Source organism: Amblyraja radiata, chromosome 4 (genome assembly GCF_010909765.2).
Source record: "Amblyraja radiata isolate CabotCenter1 chromosome 4, sAmbRad1.1.pri, whole genome shotgun sequence".
NCBI classification, from domain to species: domain Eukaryota; kingdom Metazoa; phylum Chordata; class Chondrichthyes; order Rajiformes; family Rajidae; genus Amblyraja; species Amblyraja radiata.
This window is the reverse complement of record NC_045959.1, coordinates 78090684-78110669: the sequence shown is the minus strand read 5'-3', so window position 1 is coordinate 78110669 and position 19986 is coordinate 78090684. Positions and strand designations below refer to the sequence as shown.

Below are 19986 nucleotides of genomic sequence, written 5' to 3'. Positions count from 1 at the left end.
GGTTCCCGATGTTGGGGGAGTACAGAACCATGGGCCACAGTTTAAGAATAAGGGGTAGGCCATTTAGAACGGAGATGAGGAAAAATGTTTTCACCCAGAGTGTTGTGAATCTGTGGAATTCTCTGCCTCAGAAGGCAGTGGAGCCCAATTATCTGGATGCTTTCAAGAGAGAGTTAGATAGAGCTCTTAAAGATAGCGGAGTCAGGGGATATGCCGAGAAGGCAGGAACGGGGAATGGATGATCAGCCATGATCATAGTGAATTGCGGTTCTGGCTCAAAGAGCAGAATGGCCTACTCCTGCACCTATTGTCTATAGCACAGCACACGAACAGGCTCTTCGGCCCACGATGTAAATGACATTTTATTTACCTGGAGCTGAGAAATGTTTCAGGAACCATGCATTGTCCCATTTATAGGATGTCGTTAATATTAGCAAGCAGTATAACAGCATACAGTGCAAGTGTGTTTATTTGTCATGTGCATCGGATACGAACCAGAACATTAAAATGCTCACTTGCTGCAGTTTCACAAGCACATTAATCACATCAACAACAAAATATATGCAATACATTTTCAGTTATTCGAAGTAAACTAAACCATGATAGTGCTAAAAACCAAATGCGTAAAGCATTCATCGTAGCTTCATCGTAATCCGTACTAGTTCAGAGTGAGGTTGGGCTGTTCTTAGGGTTGTGAAGGTGATTCAAGAATCGGACTCCAATCGGACTCCAATTCAAGAATCGGACTCGCAAGCTCTGTTTTATAACTTTCATTTGATCAAGTTTCCAACCTGCTCAGTAAGAACCAGTGACATTTCACAGGGAAAAGGGGAAAAAGAACAGGGAACAAATTGCAAAAGATCAACATTTTTTTTTCAATGTCGTGCAGCATCCCTGCTTTGAATTTCAATTAAAAGCAACACTGTTATCCATTATTGTCATTTGATTTTTTATTTAAATAATTGTTGGTAATTTTTTCTTTTCCGTTAAAGGACATAGTAGAAATAATTTCACACTTGCGCCATAATTATTCTCTGTGATCACAATGTGCACTTAACCCACCCATTCAATGTAATACTCGCATCATATGAACTTTGTGTGGTCCAACTATTACGATTGTCGTCTAGAGAGCTATCTGTATTGTTCACTTGTGGGGTAGATCAGCAGAGAGTGGCTGGCCTCCATGGGTTGATTAAAGTCCACAACAGTTCAGGGAAGATGAGCAGAGGTTAATTCTAACCGGCAACAGAGTTAAAGAAAATTAGCTCAAACCCACAAGAGCTAAAAGGAAGACTACAATGATTAAAGGTAGCCCACAGTGATTAAAAAAAGACCGGGCTTGTTAAAAGCAGCTTCCCTCTACTTTAAAGAAAGCATAAACATTTTGTATTTTGCTTTCACACTAAGTATTCTACTTTCTACATCGTCCACAGAGCGCAGAGGATTATTGGGGCACAGCTACCAGCCTTGGAGGGCATCTACCACACATGGTGCCTCAGGAAGGCCGTCAGCATCCATAAAGACTCCTCACACCCTTGTAATGGACTGTTCGAACTACTTCCCTCCGGCAGACGTTACAAGGCCTTCTACGCCCGAACCTCCAGACTCAGAAACAGCTTCATTTCCAGAGCTATAGTTGCTCTGAACTGGCCCTGCTGAGTGCCCCCTACCCCCCATGGACTGTCTCCCTCAGATGGTCACGTCACACAGTTTATTTTATTTATTTTTTGACATCGGTTGGAAGCTGCATACCAAATCTCGTTGCACTGATGTGCAATGACAATATAAGATATTATTATTATTCTGCAGCTGCTTAGTCTATATCAGTTGTCAAATCAATTCAAGCACAGTGTATGTGCATTCAAGTTTTGAAATAGTGGAATTTATAGAAATTAGAGCATGTTCCAGTCATCGTGTTTCAGAATTATATAGATTCTGTAACGGTTCTTGCAGATTATACCCATATAATTGTAACCACACAATTTAAGAAACAATGGAACAGAAAAAAAAATTACTTTTAACCTGCTACCTTAATATTAGCATGAGGGATTCAATAGTCAGTAATGTACAAAAAGACCTTAAACAATACTGAGGAGAGACAGCATGATGTTTATGAAAGGAAATCACATTTCAATAATCTGCTGGAGTTCTTTGAGGAAAGGAGCAGCAGAATATCTGTCAGGGAACAAGTGAATGTGATGTGTTTATATTTTCACAATGCTTTCAATAAAGGTCCCACAAATGAAGTTGGTCAACAAGGTTAAACCACATGGAACAGAGAATAAAATATTGACATGGATTGAGAATTGGTTTCAGACAGAAGAATAGAATGAGAATAAACAGGCCTTTCTCAGGTTGCAAGGCTGTGACGATTGTGGTACAGGATTCAGTGCTTGGGCCCCAGCTATTCACAATCCATATCAGCAATTTGTGTAGGGGAACTATTGCTACATTTCCAATTTTGCTGATGATACAAAACAAGTTGATATTGTGCATAGTGAGAAAATAAGAGCAGTAGCTGCCAATCAGGCCCTTCAAACCTACGACACAATATCCTAGCTGATCTACACTGGCCTCATCTCCTCTTCTGTGTTGAAGAAACAAGGAACTACAGATAGAAACATAGCAACATAGAAAATAGGTGCAGGAGTAGGCCATTCGGCCCTTCGAGCCTGCACCGCCATTCATTATGATCATGACAGATCATCCAACTCAGTATCCCATACCTGCCTTCTCTCCATACCCCATGATCCTCTTAGCCACAAGGGCCACATCTAACTACCTCCAATGAACTGGCCTCAACTACCTTCTGTGGCAGAGAATTCTAGAGATTCACCACTATCAGTGTGAAAAATGTTTTTCATCTCGGTTCTAAATGACTTCCCCCTTATCCTTAAACTGTGATCCCGTGTTCTGGACTTCCCCAACATCGGGAACAATCTTCCTGCATCTAGCCTGTCCAACCCCTTAAGAATTTTGTAAGTTCCTATAAGATCCCCCCTCAATCTTCTAAATTCTAGCGAGTACAGCCGAGTCTATCCAGTCTTTCTTCATATGAAAGACCTGACATCCCCGGAATCAGTCTGGTGAACCTTCTCTGTACTCCCTCTATGGCAAGAATGTCCTTCCTCAGATTCTGAGACCAAAACTGTACACAATACTCCAGGTGTGGTCTCACCAAGACCCTGTACAACTGCAGTAGAACCTCCCTGCTCCTATACTCAAATCCTTTTGCTATGAATGCTAACATACCATTCGCTTTCTTCACTGCCTGCTGCACCTGCATTCCTACTTTCAATGACTGGTGTACCATGACACCCAGGTCTCGTTGCATCTCCCCTTTTCCTAATCGGCCACCATTTAGATAATAGTCTTTCCTGTTTTTGCCACCAAAGTGGATAACCTCACATTTATCCACATTATACTGCATCTGCCATGCATTTGCCCACTCACCCAACCTATCCAAGTCACCTTGCAGCCTCCTAGCATCCTCCTCACAGCTAACACTGCCCCCCAGCTTCGTGTCATCCGCAAACTTGGAGATGTTGCATTCAATTCCCTCGTCCAAATCATTAATATATATTATAAATAGCTGGGGTCCCAGCACCGAGCCTTGCGGTACCCCACTAGTCACTGCCTGCCATTCTGAAAAGGACCCGTTTACTCCTGCTCTTTGCTTCCTGTCTGCTACCCAGTTCTCTATCCACATCAATACTGAACCCCCAATACCATGTGCTTTAAGTTTGCATACTAATCTCTTATGTGGGACCTTGTCGAAAGCCTTCTGAAAGTCCAGATATAACACATCCACTGGTTCTGCCTTATCCACTCTACTAGTTACATCCTCGAAAAATTCTATTAGATTAGTCAGACATGATTCACCTTTCATAAACCCATGCTGACTTTGTCCAATGATTTCACCACTTTCCAAATATGCAGCTATCCCATCTTTAATGCTGACTAGCAGTTTCCCCACTGCCGATGTTAGACTAACTGGTCTGTAATTCCCCGTTTTCTCTCTCCCTCCCTTTTTAAAAAGTGAGGTTACATTAGCTACCCTCCAATCCTCAGGAACTACTCCAGAATCTAAAGTGTTTTGAAAAATTATCACTAATGCATCCACTATTTCTGGGGCTACTTCCTTAAGTACTCTGGGATGCAGCCTATCTGGCCCTGGGGAATTATCGGCCTTTAATCCATTCAATTTACCTAACACCACTTCCCGGCTAATCTGGATTTCACACAGTTCCTCCATCTCATTTGACCCCCGGTCCCCTGCTATTTCCGGCAGATTATTTATGTCTTCCTTAGTGAAGACAGAACCAAAGTAGTTATTCAATTGGTCTGCCATGTCCTTGTTCCCCATGATCAATTCAACCATTTCTGATTGCAAGTGACCTACATTTGTTTTAGCTAATCTTTTTCTCTTCACATATCTATAAAAATGTTTGCAGTCAGTTTTTATGTTCCCTGCCAGTTTTCTTTCATAATCTATTTTCCCTTTCCTAATTAAGCCCTTTGTCCTCCTCTGCTGGACTCTGAATTTCTCCCAGTCCTCTGGTAGGCTGCTTTTTCTGGCTAATTTGTATGCTTCATCTTTTGTTTTGATACTATCCCTGATTTCCCTCATTATCCACGGATGCACTACCTTCCCTGATTTATTATTTTGCCAAACTGGGATGAACAATTGTTGTAGTTCATCCATGCAGTCTTTAAATGCCTTCCATTGCATATCCACCATCAACCCTTTAAGAATCAAGCCTTTAAGATGCTGGTTTACAAAAATTGACACAAAATACTGGGGTAACTCAGCGGGTCAGACAGCATTTCTGAAATAGGTGACGGTTTGGGTCGAGACCCTTCATCAGACTGAGAGTCAGAACTGCGGTAACATGGATAGGTGATGTTTTGGGTCTAAACTGAAGAAGGATTCCAAGCCTACATGTCGCCATCACGTTCTCCAGAGATGCTGCCTGACCCAGAGTTACTCCAGCACTTTGTGTCTTTTTTATTAACTGTATCATTTATTGGGTATGGGCACCAACAATCTATGTAGTATCTCAGTTAAGGCCTCACCAAATCCTTCTACAATCACAACAAAACTTACCCATTTTTAAACACCAACCTCTTTGTAATGAAGAACAATATGAAGGCCTACTATCTTTTTATGGTTCAAGCACCAGGGCACCTTGGTCCCTCACTCATTTGCAGTCACTCTCCATTTAGATAATAATCTGTCCTTTGATTTCCCTTATCAAAGTGCATGACCTCACACGTCCCCCATTAAACTTCATTAGCAAGTCTTTTGGCCACCCAATCAATCTAAATGCCATTGAAGAATCACAATATTCTTATCTCAACGTACCTTTTCACCTATTTCTGTATCATCGGCAAATTTAGAAACATTATATACTTAATAAACAACAGTGGGCCAAGTACTCCACCGGTTATCTCCTTCCAATCTGAAAAGGACCCATTTATTCTTACTATTTTCTCTGAGACAGCCAGATTTCAAACCATTATAACACATTTTCTCTAATACCAGGGCCTTTTAAAGTATGCACTAGCCTCCAATATGCACCTCGTCAAATGGTTTTTGGACATCTAAATACACATAAAGATTCTGCTATATCAACACCCTCTGTTGCATCCTCAATGAAGTCAAGCAATTTTGTCAAGCATGTTTCAGCTTTCATAAAACAATGTGGACTGGATTTAATTAGATTCAGTTCCTAAATTATTAACTATTTCCTCCATGATTATTGACTTGAGTATCTTGCCAATAAAAGCCGTTAAACCAACTGGATTGTAATTCCCTGCCTTCTGCCTTTCTCCTTTTTGAATAGGCTGGTTTTACATTGATTGCATTTCAATCTCCTTGTATCCTCCTGGAGTTCAGCAAGTTTTGAAAATTTTCAACCAATGTGCCCACGATCTCTGCAATCCCTTCCTTTAAATCCCCCAGATGCACTCCAGCTGGTGCTGGCACCTTATCAAGCACCTTAGCATCAACCACCCCCCTCCCCACTCACCCACACCACACACAACCCACAAGATGGCGGAGGGAGAGGGTCACGACTCTCAGTCCGAGCTGGAAATCTGCAGAATACTGAGAATACTGACCTGTGAGTGCCCTTTATCTGTTTTTAAACTGTGGCTATTGAAATGTGTGCCTATTGCAACCGTGTGCCTATTGGAACCATGTGCCTTTTGCAACTGTAAAAAAAGATGAAAATGTTTAAAATTGATCGTCCAGCCTCTCCCCCTTCTCTCACAGTCTCACCTGTTTTCAGCAGAATTTCTGGCAGTTTCTGAGCTGCCTGCCTGCCAGGCCTGAGTTACTGAGCTGCCAGCCCAAGAATCCATTCGGCCCACATTGTCCATATTAGCCCTCTGGAAACCAGTCCCTTCGGCCCACAATACCCGTACTAGTGCTCCAAAAAGCCCCCCCCCCCCCTACCCCCCTACCCCACACTGGCCAGCAATCTTGGAATTGGTGGAGAGGTGGAATATTGTGTTGGGGGACCAGCCCTCCCATGTGAACATGGGAACCAGTGGGTCCCACTTAGTGTAGTATTTATTTATGCAAAGCTCTATTTCTATAAACTATGTAAACAGAGTTATTTACTGGAATTAAAATCTTATCATTCATGAGCGTTTTATGTGGAAAAAATGTTTAACTCGTGCTTCAAGAAAACATTTCACAAAGTGCAAAATGAATGGAATTCACATTTTAGTTATTAATTTTAATAGAATATACTTCAGACAAGAACATAAAAATAAAATATTCAAACTGGTGCATTCTAAGCTCAAAGTGGATTGACTTTGTCAGCTGCATTCAGATTTTCCCAATCTGCATCTGGCTGCTTGGGGTGCAAGAAGGCATTTAGTGCAATGACAAAGGAGATAAGACTGGCTTTCCTAACACCATTAATAAAGATGCAAAGTAGACTCTGTTTTATCATAAGTGCAGAGTACTTCTTATGATATTATAAATGGTCATTCACATGATTATAATACAACTCGAGCCCTTATATCAGACAAGCGCTTAAAACCTGCACTTGATGCATTATGTGAAAGAAAGAGTCTTCCCTTGGGAAAATACCCATCTGGACAATGTAAACCACATTTCCAAGCTAAAGGGTACGAGCTCAGCAGACTCCCTTGTTTAATTCTTTCTTAATATTAACTCCCTTTGATTATGTTTGCATTTGAAAGGTTTGAATGGTTCCAGAAGGAGATTTCAGCCTTTGCTAACTCTGAAAGGGAAGGGCCAAAAGAGGGCACCACTTACACTCAAATATTCATCATTTAGAAATAATCACTTTCTGTAACCATGGACTTCATTCAAATTTACCAGCTGTTAGGGAGGAGAACTAACGTTTGTTTACATGTCACCCACCACGAGCACACAGCATTGCTTTAACAATGGGGAGCAAAGCATGACTATCTCATACTAAGAAGCACAATACTCCAGTCTTTGTTTAGCAATAAGAGCCAGTTCTTGACCTTTGTTAGCAACGCATTTCATTTGATGTGTTGTATGCAAATCTATTTTTACAGACACTGAACATGTATTGCAATATAAGAATTATATGCTGAACAAGTAGAAGTTTAATATCAATATCTAAAATCACCACAGGTACTCAAATCCCAAATTATTCCGCTGCTGATATATGAACTCTTTTTCACAGTGATATGGAATGGGGCAACAATAGGCAGCGAGATAATCATTTTGCAAGCCGACCTTTCAATTCATATTTAAATGTAGAATTTATTGTGTACCATCCCACCCCGACATCAGCACACTGACAGACCAACAATAAGTTCACAAGACATCCAATAGAGTGAATCCATGTTAAGCAGTAGACATCATTAAATGGTCACTACAGCTATTGTTTTTACTAGCCACTGCATTGTGATATTCCTATTGTTAGATTGGTTTTGAGATTCAATGTCAAGAAGCACCAACTGGTTGCAAGAATTAGCTGGAATCGTGCCAGTTTCTTTCTTATTTCAAATACTGCTAAAGTGCTGGAAGTTTTCTTTTTTTTTTTTCTTTTTTATTTCAACTAATTTGCCAATTAATTTTAAGCTATTTATATTCCCTCACAATAAAGAAAATCAGGATATTTTTACGCAAATGACACTTTTTATTTTACAAATATGCAGCTTGGTAAATGTAGCACCAACGTGAAAGTCAACTAGTCAGGAAATTGTATTGTGGGGTTTGTGGCCTCAGAGCATCCCCAATATGTGTGCCCAATTAATCATTTGATGGAAGTGTAGCTTTTACAATATATATTTTTTAAATGGCAAGGAAACTGTATGGAGCAGATAGATAGGGTAAGTGCACAGAGTCTTTAACCCAGATATAGGGAATCAAGAACCAGAGGACGTAGGCTTAAGGTGAGAGGAAAATGATTTAATAAGAACCAGAGGGCCAACTTTTTTTTTTTCACATACGGTGGTGAGTATTTGGAGTGAGCCACCGCAGGAGGCAGGTACTATCACAACATTTAAAATACATTTGGGCAGGTACATGGATAGGAAACGTTTAGAAGGATATGGGCCTATCACAGGCAGGTGGGACCAGTGTAGATGGGGCATCTTGATCGGCTTGGCCAGTTGGGCTGAAAGGCATGTTTCCATGTTATATGATCCTATGACTGCTTAGGCTTTTGGCCTGCCCACAAATTTATTTATCTACATCTAGTGACTATGTACACTTCAGGGTTTTAAATATTTATTTTAGACCTCCAAACGCCAAGAAGGCTTCTCCAGTCTATCCACATAACCAAAGTCCATCTTCCGTGGAAACTTCCATAAGTGTCTTCTGTGTCCTCTCCAAAGCCCTTTCATCTGTTCTAACTTGCTACCCTCAGGTTGTGGCCAAGCTAGTCTTATATGAAGGTTCATTATTACTTCCTTTCTCTTATATTCTTAATAAAAAGTCAGGTGGCCTTATGCCTTTTAATTAGTTTCTCAACCTGTCCTGCCATTTTCAACGAGTTATGCACACATAATCCCAGTTGTCTCTGTTCTTGCATTCCTTTTTAGAATTGTACCCGCCATTTCAGTATACATTACATCTTATTCTTTGTATAAAACACGTCTTCTGATTTGTCAGTATTAAATTCATTCGTCACCTATTCATCCATTCTACTTGCTCTTCTATATCTCCATAAAGTGTAGGAAGGAACTGCAGATGCAGATACCAAAGATGAACATAAAGTGCTAGAGCAACTCAGTGAGTGAGGCAGTATCTCTGGAGAAAAGGAACAGGTGATGTTTCGAGCAGACCACCTTCTTCAGATGGGCTTAATATCTCTAAAGGGCCTGTCCCACTGTACGAGGTAATTCAAGAGTTCTCCCGAGTTTTCCCCCGATTCGAACTCAGAAAATGTCCGTAGCGGGTCCGTAGGAGTTCGTGGATGTCCCGTAGCGGCTCGTACGAATAACAGTAGGTACTCGGGGAAATCCGGTAAACTTGTGACGTTTTTTCAACTGTGAAAAATGTCCACGAGTAAAAAAAATACTCGTGATGAAAAAAAACATGTGTTACTTTTTACTTGTACGAGCCGCTACAGGACATCCACGAACTCCTACGGACCCGCTACGGACATTCTCCGAGTTCGAATCAGGGGAAAACTCGGGGGAACTCTTGAATTACCTCGTACAGTGGGACAGGCCCTTTCGTCTATGATGCTCCTCCTTGTAGTTCCATGCTTCCAAGTTCTGAGTCATCTGAAGATATGGAAATTGCGGATTGTGTACCCAAGTCTGAGTTATTGATGTGCATTGAGAAACCAAATGAGATAGAGATGCAGATGCAGCATGGAAACAGGCCCTTTGGCCCACCGTCCATGCCAAACATCGATCATCCATTCACACAAGTTCTATGTTATCCGACTCTCCCAATCTCTACACACTAGGGGCAATTTACAGAAGACAATTAACAATACACCTGTCATCTTTGGGATATGGGAGAAAACTGAAGTACCCAGAGGAAACCCACACAGTCACAGAGAGAACATGCAAACTCTGCACAGACAACACCCAAGATCAAGATCAAACCCAGGTCTTTAGCGCTGTGTGGCAGCAAATCTACTAGCTGCAACACCGTGCTGATCTGCTCTGTTTCCTCCTACTTACTCTTGAGGCAACTGCAGCTCCTTTTATTTTATGGTCTAAATTTGATGACTAATCCATTAAATGGTATCTTGTCACATATAAAAAGTAGCAAATCACCTTTATTTCCCTCTCTGTTTCTTAATTTGCAAATCCATGCTAGCTTAGTCCAATCAATCCACTGCTGTCAAAGTAATTGCTAATTGTGTTGCTGGTTATTTCTTCAAGAATTTACCCCTTCATCAAGATTACACTGGCTCATCTGTGGTTTCTCTGTGTAAAGGTACACAGTTCTCTTTGAACAAGTTAACATTTACAATTTCCCAGCTATCGGGGACCCAACCTCACCAAATCTATAAATAGCAAGTCCTCTGAAATTCCCTCCGCAGTCTCAAGTGTGTCACATTTGGACCAGGCAATTTATCCACCTTAAATTCAGCCAGCCTCTTTGCTCCAAGAATCTATAGGTCAACCGGGAATCTGAATTACTTTGTTGTTTGCTGAGACTCCTATCACATCTGATAAAGTATACATTTAGAACCAAAACCATGACCTTTGATCCATGAGTACATTTTTAGCTGTGACTAGTGGTGTGCCTCAGGGTTCGATACTGGGCCCATTACTGTTTGTCATCTACATCAATGATTTGGATGAGAACATGCAGGGCAAGATTGGCAAGTTAGTGGTTTTGCAGATAGTGAAAATGGTTGTGAAAGATTGCAGCAGGATCTGGATCGATTGGCCAGGTGGGCGGAGGAATAGTTGATGGAATTGAATACAGAAAAGTGTGAGGTGTCGTATTTTGGGATGTCAAACAAGGGCAGGACCTACACAGTAAATGGTAGGCCTCTGGGTAGTGTTGTAGAGCAGAGGGATCTAGGAGTACAGGTGCATGGTTCCTTGAAGGTCGAGTCACGGGTAGACAAGATGGTCAAAAAGGCTTTTGGTATTTTGGCCTTCATCAGTCAGCATATGGCATATAGAAGTTAGGAGGACATGTTGCAGTTGTATAAGAATTTGGCGAGACCGCATTTAGAATAGTGTGTTCAGTTCTGGGCACCATGTTATAGGAAAGATATTGCCAAGCTTTAAAGGGTTCAGAAAAGATTTATGAGGATGTTGCCAGGACTAGAGAGTGTGAGCTATAGGGAGAGGTTGAGTAGGCTGGGTCTCTATTCCATGGAGCACAGGAGGATGAGGGGAGATCTTATAGAGGTATACAAAATCATGAGAGGAATAGATTGGGTAGATGCACAGAGTCTTTTGCCCCGAGTAGGGGAATCAAGGACCAGAGGTGTTCAAGGTGAAGGGGAAAAGATTTAATAGGAATCCGAGGGGTAACTTTTTTACACAAAGGGTGGTGGGTGTATGGAACAAGCTGCCAGTTGAGGCTGGGACTATCCCATCATTTAAGAAACAATTAGAAAGCTACATGGATGGGACAGGTTTGGAGGGATATAGAATAAGCACAGGCAAGTGGGACTAGTGCAGCTGGGACACTGTTGGCCGGTGTGGGTGAGTTGGGCCGAAGGGCCCGTTTCCACACTGTATCACTCTGACTCTTTCTCTTCAGCCCCACTCATCTGCTTACAACCTTGTTCTGTTCACATACGGAAGACAGTAAAATGTACAAGAATACTTCTGGATTCCCTTTTATGCCTGCTGCCAACCTTTACTCATGTTTTCCCTTTGCTTCTCTTATTTCCTTTATTCCATCCTCTCTGAACTTCCTGTAATCAGCCTGGTTCTCACTTGTGCAAACAACTTGGCATCTATTACATGCCCATTCTGCTGCCGTCTTTTTGTTCCTCTGAGGAATTCTAGCTTTACTTTCTCTACCATTCATCCTTATGCAAATGTACCACGAATTGTACCTGAAACTCCTCCAGTTTGAAAGCTTCCCATTCTTCAAAAAGGTTTTGCCTGCCAAGCTTTGAGTCCAGCATATCTAGGCCAGATCTGTTCTTTCATTTCATTGAAATTGGCCAGACATCAATTGACTTTTTGTTACCTTGGAGCTGTCTATTCCTTTTCCACAGCGATGCTAAATCTTATTGTATTATGCTCGCTGCTTTCGAGACGTCACAAATTGATACTCCATGCACTTTGCCTGCCTCATTTCTTACAATCAAGTCTTGCCATATTGCTTTCCTCAGTGTACCTGAAACAAATTGATCAAATAAAGTTCTTTGAACATACCTTGGAAATTTCACACCAATTTGATTGCCATTCCTGCCTAGTTTTGGAAAGTTGAAGTCCCGCATTATCACTATTCCATGGCTTTTACACGCCTCTGAAATATCCTTGCAATATTGCTCCTTGGTATCCTCACCACTTCCTTTAAGTCAGGTCCTGTTATGACCATTATATCATAAATCTATCGGTTAATTCCACTTGGAGCTCAACCACCTTGTTTAATATGCTTTTTGCATTGCACATGCACTGTTAACTATCTAAAGCGTAGTTTGTACTTTCCTCATTTTGTCTGATCAAGCACCTTTCTACTTCTTGTCCAGTGTTATTTCTCTCTTCTGATTGCAGCTTTTTGTTATCCACTTTCCAAAGCTCCCTCCTGTGCCCAACCCCCCCGTCAAATCATTTTAAACCTTCCACACACAGCACAAGTGAAGTTTCTGTGAGAGCACTGGTCCCAGCCCAGCAAGGTGCAATCAGTCTAGTCAGTAAAGGTTATATTTTCTCAGAACTGGTCTCAGTCCTCCAGTAATCTAAATCCCTCTTCCTTGACCTCTCTCTCAAGCCACACTATTCTTCCTTTCCTGTCTTTGCCTAGTCTTGGCACAAAGAGTAATTCAGAAATTATTACCTTCTAGTTTCTGCTTCTGCATTTCTTTCCTAACTTCTTAAAGATATCTCTGGAGGACCTCATCCTCTTTTCTATGCACATTAATTGTACATTGACTATGACCTCCAGCTGTTCATGTCTTGAATTTGGTGCAGTTTCTCAGGGCTATCTTTATCCTCATCTTCAGGGAGCCAATATACAGGATGAGAATCATAACTGCAACCACAAAACCAGGTGCAGCAGGCAGTGAAGAAAGCGAATGGTATGTTGGCATTCATAGCAAAAGGATTTGAGTATAGGAGCAGGGAGGTTCTACTGCAGTTGTACAGGGTCTTGGTGAGACCACACCTGGAGTATTGCATACAGTTTTGGTCTCCTAATCTGAGGAAAGACATTCTTGCCATAGAGGGAGTACAGAGAAGGTTCACCAGACTGATTCCTGGGATGGCAGGACTTTCATATGAAGAAAGACTGGATAGACTCGGCTTGTACTTGCTAGAATTTAGAAGATTGAGGGGGGATCTTATAGAAACTTACAAAATTCTTAAGGGGTTGGACAGGTTAGAGGCAGGAAGATTATTCCCGATGTTGGGGAAGTCCAGAACAAGGGGTCACAGTTTAAGGATAAGAGGGAAGTCTTTTAGGACCGAGATGAGAAAATCATTTTTTACACAGAGTGGTGAATCTGTGGAATTTTCTGCTACAGAATGTAGTTGAGGCCAGTTCATTGGCTATATTTAAGAGGGAATTAGATGTGGCCCTTGTGGCTAAAGGGATCAGGGGGTATGGAGAGAAGGCTACTGAGTTGGATGATCAGCCATGATCATATTGAATGGCAGTGCAGGCTCGAAGGGCCGAATGGCCTACTCCTGCACCTATTTTCTATGTTTCTATTTTTCTATGCTGTTCTTTTAACTACAGAACATGGGAAAGAGGGTAGGTATTCATACTGGAGGAAAACAGAAGCAGTGCTCCACAAGGGTTAATCCTAAGAATAATTAGATTCATTATTTGTACTAAAGGTTTGCCTTGGACACAGGTTACATGACACAAAATTTGCAGACTGTACCAAATTGAGAAGTTCGCTAACGCCAAGGAGGAATGCAAAATATTACAAGAAGATATTGGACTTAGCTAAGTTTCAAATGAATTTTTGGTTATTTATTCTGGAACTTCTCATGAGCCCAAAGGCTGAAAAGAAACCAAACATCTCCACAACAATTCAACTGAACCCAAACAATATATATGAAATCATCTATTCAGAATATATAGAAATGCAAAGGAAAAAAGGAAACTAAGTAGACAAAAATGCTGGAGAAACTCAGCGGGTGAGGCAGCATCTATGGAGCGAAGGAAATAGGCAATGTTTCGCGTCGAAACCTTTTTTCAGAAACGTTGCCTATTTCCTTCGCTCCATAGATGCTGCCTCACCCCCTGGGTTTCTCCAGCATTTTTGTAAACCTTCTATTTTCCAGCATCTGCAGTTCCTTCTTAAACAAGGAAACTAAGCAAGTTGTTTTACTGTTTAACCTTGTATTTATAACCAAAGATTGTCTTCTAAAAAAATATGATGAAATTAATTGTGATTAGAAAGCTTCTCGGCAGAATTTACCCTTCAGGTAGTTTGATTCAATCAAACTATAGTCAAAATCAGTTGGCTGCTTCAGCAGTCATATCTTTGAGCTTGTTCATACAGGAAAATTGCTGCTTATAAATGCATATGCACTAACTGAAATGCTGCACTTCAATCTGCTTTCATTATGACATCCAGCAAAGTTAAAGGATTCAGGACCAATAGAATTTTCAATCAACAGAAATCTATAAAAGCTGAAGTGCCAACATCAACAACAGTTTTAGGATAACTTCTTATGAAAGATCAATGCATGATAGCAAAGACAACAATCAGTACAGATTTTAATAGGATATTTTTGTTTAATGTGCCAACAATAATATTAGTAATCTGAACAGGCTGTGCATTGATATCTAGAGTATAGCAACTTCCAAAGCGCAGTTACACCAAGTAGACAGTGAATATTATGTTTCTAACATAGATATTAAATAATTCTGAAACAATTCAAGCACATTGATACATTTTTTTTTCTATTCAATTTTCCATTCACATGCTGAGTGACTATAGCAAGCAAATCAAAACACTAACCAAGTGTATCAATCTAAACAACATAGATTAGCCCTAACCAAATATCATAATGTCCAAAAAGTTTAGATCTGTTGATTTATTATAATTTATGCAGTGGAACTCCAGAAGCAACATGAGAAAATGTGTTGAGAATCCATAAACTCAGAAGACCTTATTGTTGGCACTCATACAAGACAATTTCCAAAACAAGAACAAAAGTGAAAGAAATGTTTGCTTTACAGTTTCTTTCTCTGCATTAAGTCCCCTTTGATATAACTTTTGCTGAGATGTTTTTCCAAATGATGACACTTGCACTCAGAGCAAAAGATCAGAAGCAGTGAAGGAACAGTTAGATTAGTAGTCTTATTTTCAATTTCTGTACAAGATGGTAATGACAAAATCTATTTAAATTAAATTGCACGCACTTGTGCATCATTTGCATTCTATTTTAATCAATTGCAATTAGGTTGCTCAACTATTACTAATCAGTTCTTTTTTTCAAATCACAATGATCACATCCATCACTTCATTGCCTACAATTAGTGCAAGGGGTTTGCTCTGATTGTGAAAGTAGTCACACCTGTGAGGAGATTGGTGTCTTTCATATTAAGTCCTCCTGTCAGCCAGCCAGCAGTGCAGCTGATTTTGGCAATGGTAGTACATTGAAAATGGATACCATCAAGATAATATTCCCATCACATAACTTAGTAAAATACAGCACCTGAACAGGCCCTTCAGTCTACAATGTCTATGCCAAACATGGTGCCAACACAAACCAGTCTTATCTGCCTGCACATGATCCATATCCCCTCATTCTTGTATATCCATGTGCCCATCTAAAAGCCTCTTAAACATCAATTGTATCGGACTCCAACACCACCCCTGGCAACACGTTCCAGGCAATGTAAGAAAAAGTTCCCCCACACATCTCCTTTAAAAGTTATCCATCTCATGCTAAAGCTATGCCCTCTAGTTTGTGACATTTCCACCCTGGGAAAAATGTTCTGGCAGCCTGCCTACCCATGCCATCTATCATGTAACATACTATAAATGAAAGGATGTTAAGGTGTACAGAAGACAGAAACTTCCATTTTGGACAGTACGAAGAATGGTCACCCAACTGGTCACCCAACATACGTGACACTGAGGCAAATTGAGCAGGAGTGTGTCGATGATCAGCCCGTTGATAATGGAGACCAATTAGTTACACTGTTCCTTTGACGGGAATGAGTATAGACGGGACTGAGTTCGACCTAATGATCATAGATGGAAACGGTGCGAGAATGAGCAGGATTGCGAGTCGACCCTCCCCAAACTCTTCACTCCCTGAAACCTCAGCCCAGGATGATCAAGCTGCCACTCAGTGCTCCCTTAGTGCTGTCCAGGTTTGGTTCTTGGTTAGTGCTGTAGCCTCACTCAGCCTGAGTAAACCGATCGGGTGTGGAAATTATAAGACATAAGAGTTACTTTAAAACAAATCTTTCGAATTGGATCTGTGGGAAAGGGAGGGTTGACAGAAACGATGTAGTTAATAACGTTGACCCAAAGCTTCGGCCTTTGAGTCCTGCACGCCATCCTGTAACACCAGCCTGACCACTCATTTCAGATGTTGTTGGATTGCTAATCTGGTCTAGTTGGTAGTTTGGTCTGGAAATGATTCATTTCTCATCCTTTACCAGAAGCCGAGATAACCGAGCCAAAAACAAAGGATAAACGGTTTCTAATGTCAAGGATATATCATCTCTTTCTTGAATATTTATTCCCAAAATAAAAGCCTATATATAATCTGAGCGTCAAACTGACTACCAGGGAAGAACATTGAAAAGGCATGGTATACTTTAGGTCTGAATATCCCAGGTGCAAAATGCATTGGCAGGACGACACCTGCTCACACCAGCAGGCGTTCAGCGGGCAATCGCTGCCTTTGTCAGCTGCATTATCCATCCGGTGCGGATTCATTTTATTCTCCCAACAGCCAGATGCTCCCCCTCTTATAGAAAGATCAATACATATGTGAGCAGCCCGCGCCTCGCAGGGTATTTACCCAAACCCGTCATTTCGTTCTATCTCGCGGTGTCCTAAAACTCGCTTACTGCCGAGAACTACTAGTTTGTTCTGGTGCTCGGTGTTTTGCTGATGTGCGCCGTCAAACATCAACCAGCGAGCGTGTAGAAATAGACCCACAGCACAGTTTAGACCAGAGCACACACACGCACACACACACACACACACACAGTCGCACCAAACCGGTCCCTACAACAGAATGCGTGTCGAAAAGATATGTATCTAGTAAATCTAAGAGAAATTTGACGAGGAAGTTTGCCTTATTTATTGACAGCATTCTTAAAAAAACAATTAGTTGGATGTGGTGGGACAAGCGGCTGCTGGCAATAAGCCGCAAGGCCAACATTCAGTCGCCTCCCCCCCCCGGCCAATCCTAGGCTCTCGGTCGCCTTGTATCGGAAGGGGCACTCGAGCCAGTGAACCAGTATCTATTTTCCTTCGCGATATTGCTGTATAGTTTCCCAGTCATTGGCGGCAGTCTGGTGATTTCGAGGGGGGTGAAGTCGGGAAAGAGATTACAAGAACCATTTGATATCATTTAAAAAAAAATAGTTGCACTACAGCAAAACACACAAACTGAACTGTCAGCGCCGCTCAAAGCACCAGTGGCGAAAACAAAAGGAGTAACAAACAGGCATGATTTTTGTAAATCCATCTTCACACCACACAGACAACAACCCGGCAAAGCGCAATTCAACACAACAAAGAGATGGTAGGATAGCGAGACCAAACCAAGGGCAGTCGCTGAACGATATTTGGTTTACGAGGCATTAGGTTGCTAACGAACCACACTGGGAACTAGGTGTACCGTACTGTCATTTTTAGCTTTAAGTTGATGTGCTCCATCACGCACACATCGTATTATATCAAACATATTAACCATGACATGCTGACTCTACTGTGCAGGCAATAAATACTGACATAGATTTAAGCAAACAACCGCATGTATTATGTCTTGCCACTGATTAAATCTAAAAGTAGGCAACTCCCTTCAAACGTCCCACGGCGTTTTTCTAAGCAATGGGCACACGATCCAAACACAATGGGTCGGGGTGGAATACTCACCAGCTGCAAAGTGCAGAGGAAAATTAAAGTACAGCGACCTGTGCAGCAACCCATTCCAACCGGAGGAAAAGTCTTGCGGGAAGAATTTGAAAGGGGTTCTTCTTGCACCTTCTGTACAGCAATCAGAGGGTCTGATCAGCAGAGTCTGGTGTGAGCTGTCACTCCATATACACGCTGCAAATAATGGGAAGCAGGCAGGGAGAAGGCTGGTACAATCCAACAACACTGGGATCGTTGCGGCTGAGAGGACTCGAGTCCCTCCTTGTACGATTGCGAAGCCCGATCCGCTCGCTTGCCGGGGAAGACAACTATGAAACGGGAAGATGGGATGGCCGGGATTTATGGGCTGGGTCAAAGAAAGTTGAATTGAGTTGGTGGGTTTTTCCTGAAACGTAACTCGTCAGGACGCTATGGGCGGGGCTGCCGTTTCCTTTAAAAAAATTATTAATTGGGGGGGAAAAAACGGAGGGGTTAGTGTAAGATACAGAATTGCAAAGAGGGCAGTTGTAGTTTGTATTGGGCGGGAACGGTGTCCAGAGATTGAGCATGATCGGGAATTTCAAGGAACTGGGCGATAAAAGCGGAGCGGGTGAGAATTCGCGCTGAGACAGGTTGTGATGCGAGGGTCCCGTTGATAATCTTGGGTGCTAGGTAATGTGTAAGAATAATGGGCTGCTGTAAATTGGCACCAGCTCTCTATTCAAGCGCCAATTAGTTCAGCACCACACGGGTAAATTCGGATACGACAATAAAAACAGAAAATCCTTGCTTCCAGAATCGCCTGGTTAATAGCGGTGAGCTAGAGGCAGAAAATAAGAGGGGATTGTGTTAAATCAATGAAATGCAAGTCATAAGAGGTGTTGAAACATAAAATTAAAAATATGTAGGATAGACACAAAAAGCTGGAGTAACTCAGCGGATCAGAGCATCTCTGGAGAAAAATAATAGGTGACGCTTCGGGTCGAGACCCTTCAAACCGAGTCAGGGGAAAGGGAAACGAGAGAAAAAATAAGGTACATAGAACAAATTAATGTATATACATGGAACCACACATATATCCCGGAAACACCTAGTGCATTGGCAGTCTGTACAAGGAGAATAACGAGTTACTGTTACAAATAGATATAGTTACAGCAGAACTGGCCAGTTCCGTGGCAAATGGGAAAGGAGTCATCTGAAAGTGTTGAATTCGATATAGTTCCAAAGACTGCAACATGCCTGGATAAAAGAGTCAAGTCAAGATTTGTTTATTGTCATATGCACAAGAACAGTGAGGTAAGACAGGGCCAGATTTTGATGAAGAGAGGCCCTAAGGTGTTCCACTTGTGAGGCCCCTCCCAATTCCCCCACCCCCACGACTAGAGGAAGATGGTCCACCAGATTGACACCGATTTGCGGCCGATTGTGGCCAATGAAATAAGGGGCTGGAAAGCTGCGCTTATTTATTTATTTGTTTATTTATTGCCAGTGCTAGTGTCGAGTTATTGGCTTAAAACACTATTATTCTGAAATGGAAGGCAAGGAAAATTACTGAAGGGTTGTTTAGAGACTACAGTGTGTTGTAACAGCATATGTAAGAAAGGCATATGACAGTGTCAAAAATATTATACACCTTGCTGGGCTCTCATTTAATTTTTTTCTCTCTGTTGTCAGCAGGGCAAACTTGGCAGCTTATTAAGTTGCCAAATGACACATGGTAGTCCGAAGGGGGGGGGGTGCGTTGGGTGCGAACGCACCCCCCTTTTTTCCCCCTAAGAAAAAAGTCACCAAAAAATAAATAAAAAAT

The 19986-nt window shown here is 41.6% G+C and overlaps 1 protein-coding gene across 4 annotated transcripts in view; it reads right to left on the bottom strand.

Annotated features, from left to right (window-relative positions):
* The window catches only part of nkain3 (sodium/potassium transporting ATPase interacting 3), a 492740-nt gene extending 474218 nt beyond the window's left edge, over window positions 1-18522 (bottom strand). For all 4 annotated transcript variants that reach the window (XM_033019791.1, XM_033019790.1, XM_033019792.1 and 1 more), the window contains exon 1: window positions 18201-18522. In XM_033019791.1, the coding sequence (XP_032875682.1) occupies window positions 18201-18254 (54 nt within the window). In that variant the 5' untranslated portion in view covers window positions 18255-18522. The remainder of the gene's footprint in view (window positions 1-18200) is intronic.
* Between the last annotated feature and the right edge of the window lie 1464 nt (window positions 18523-19986).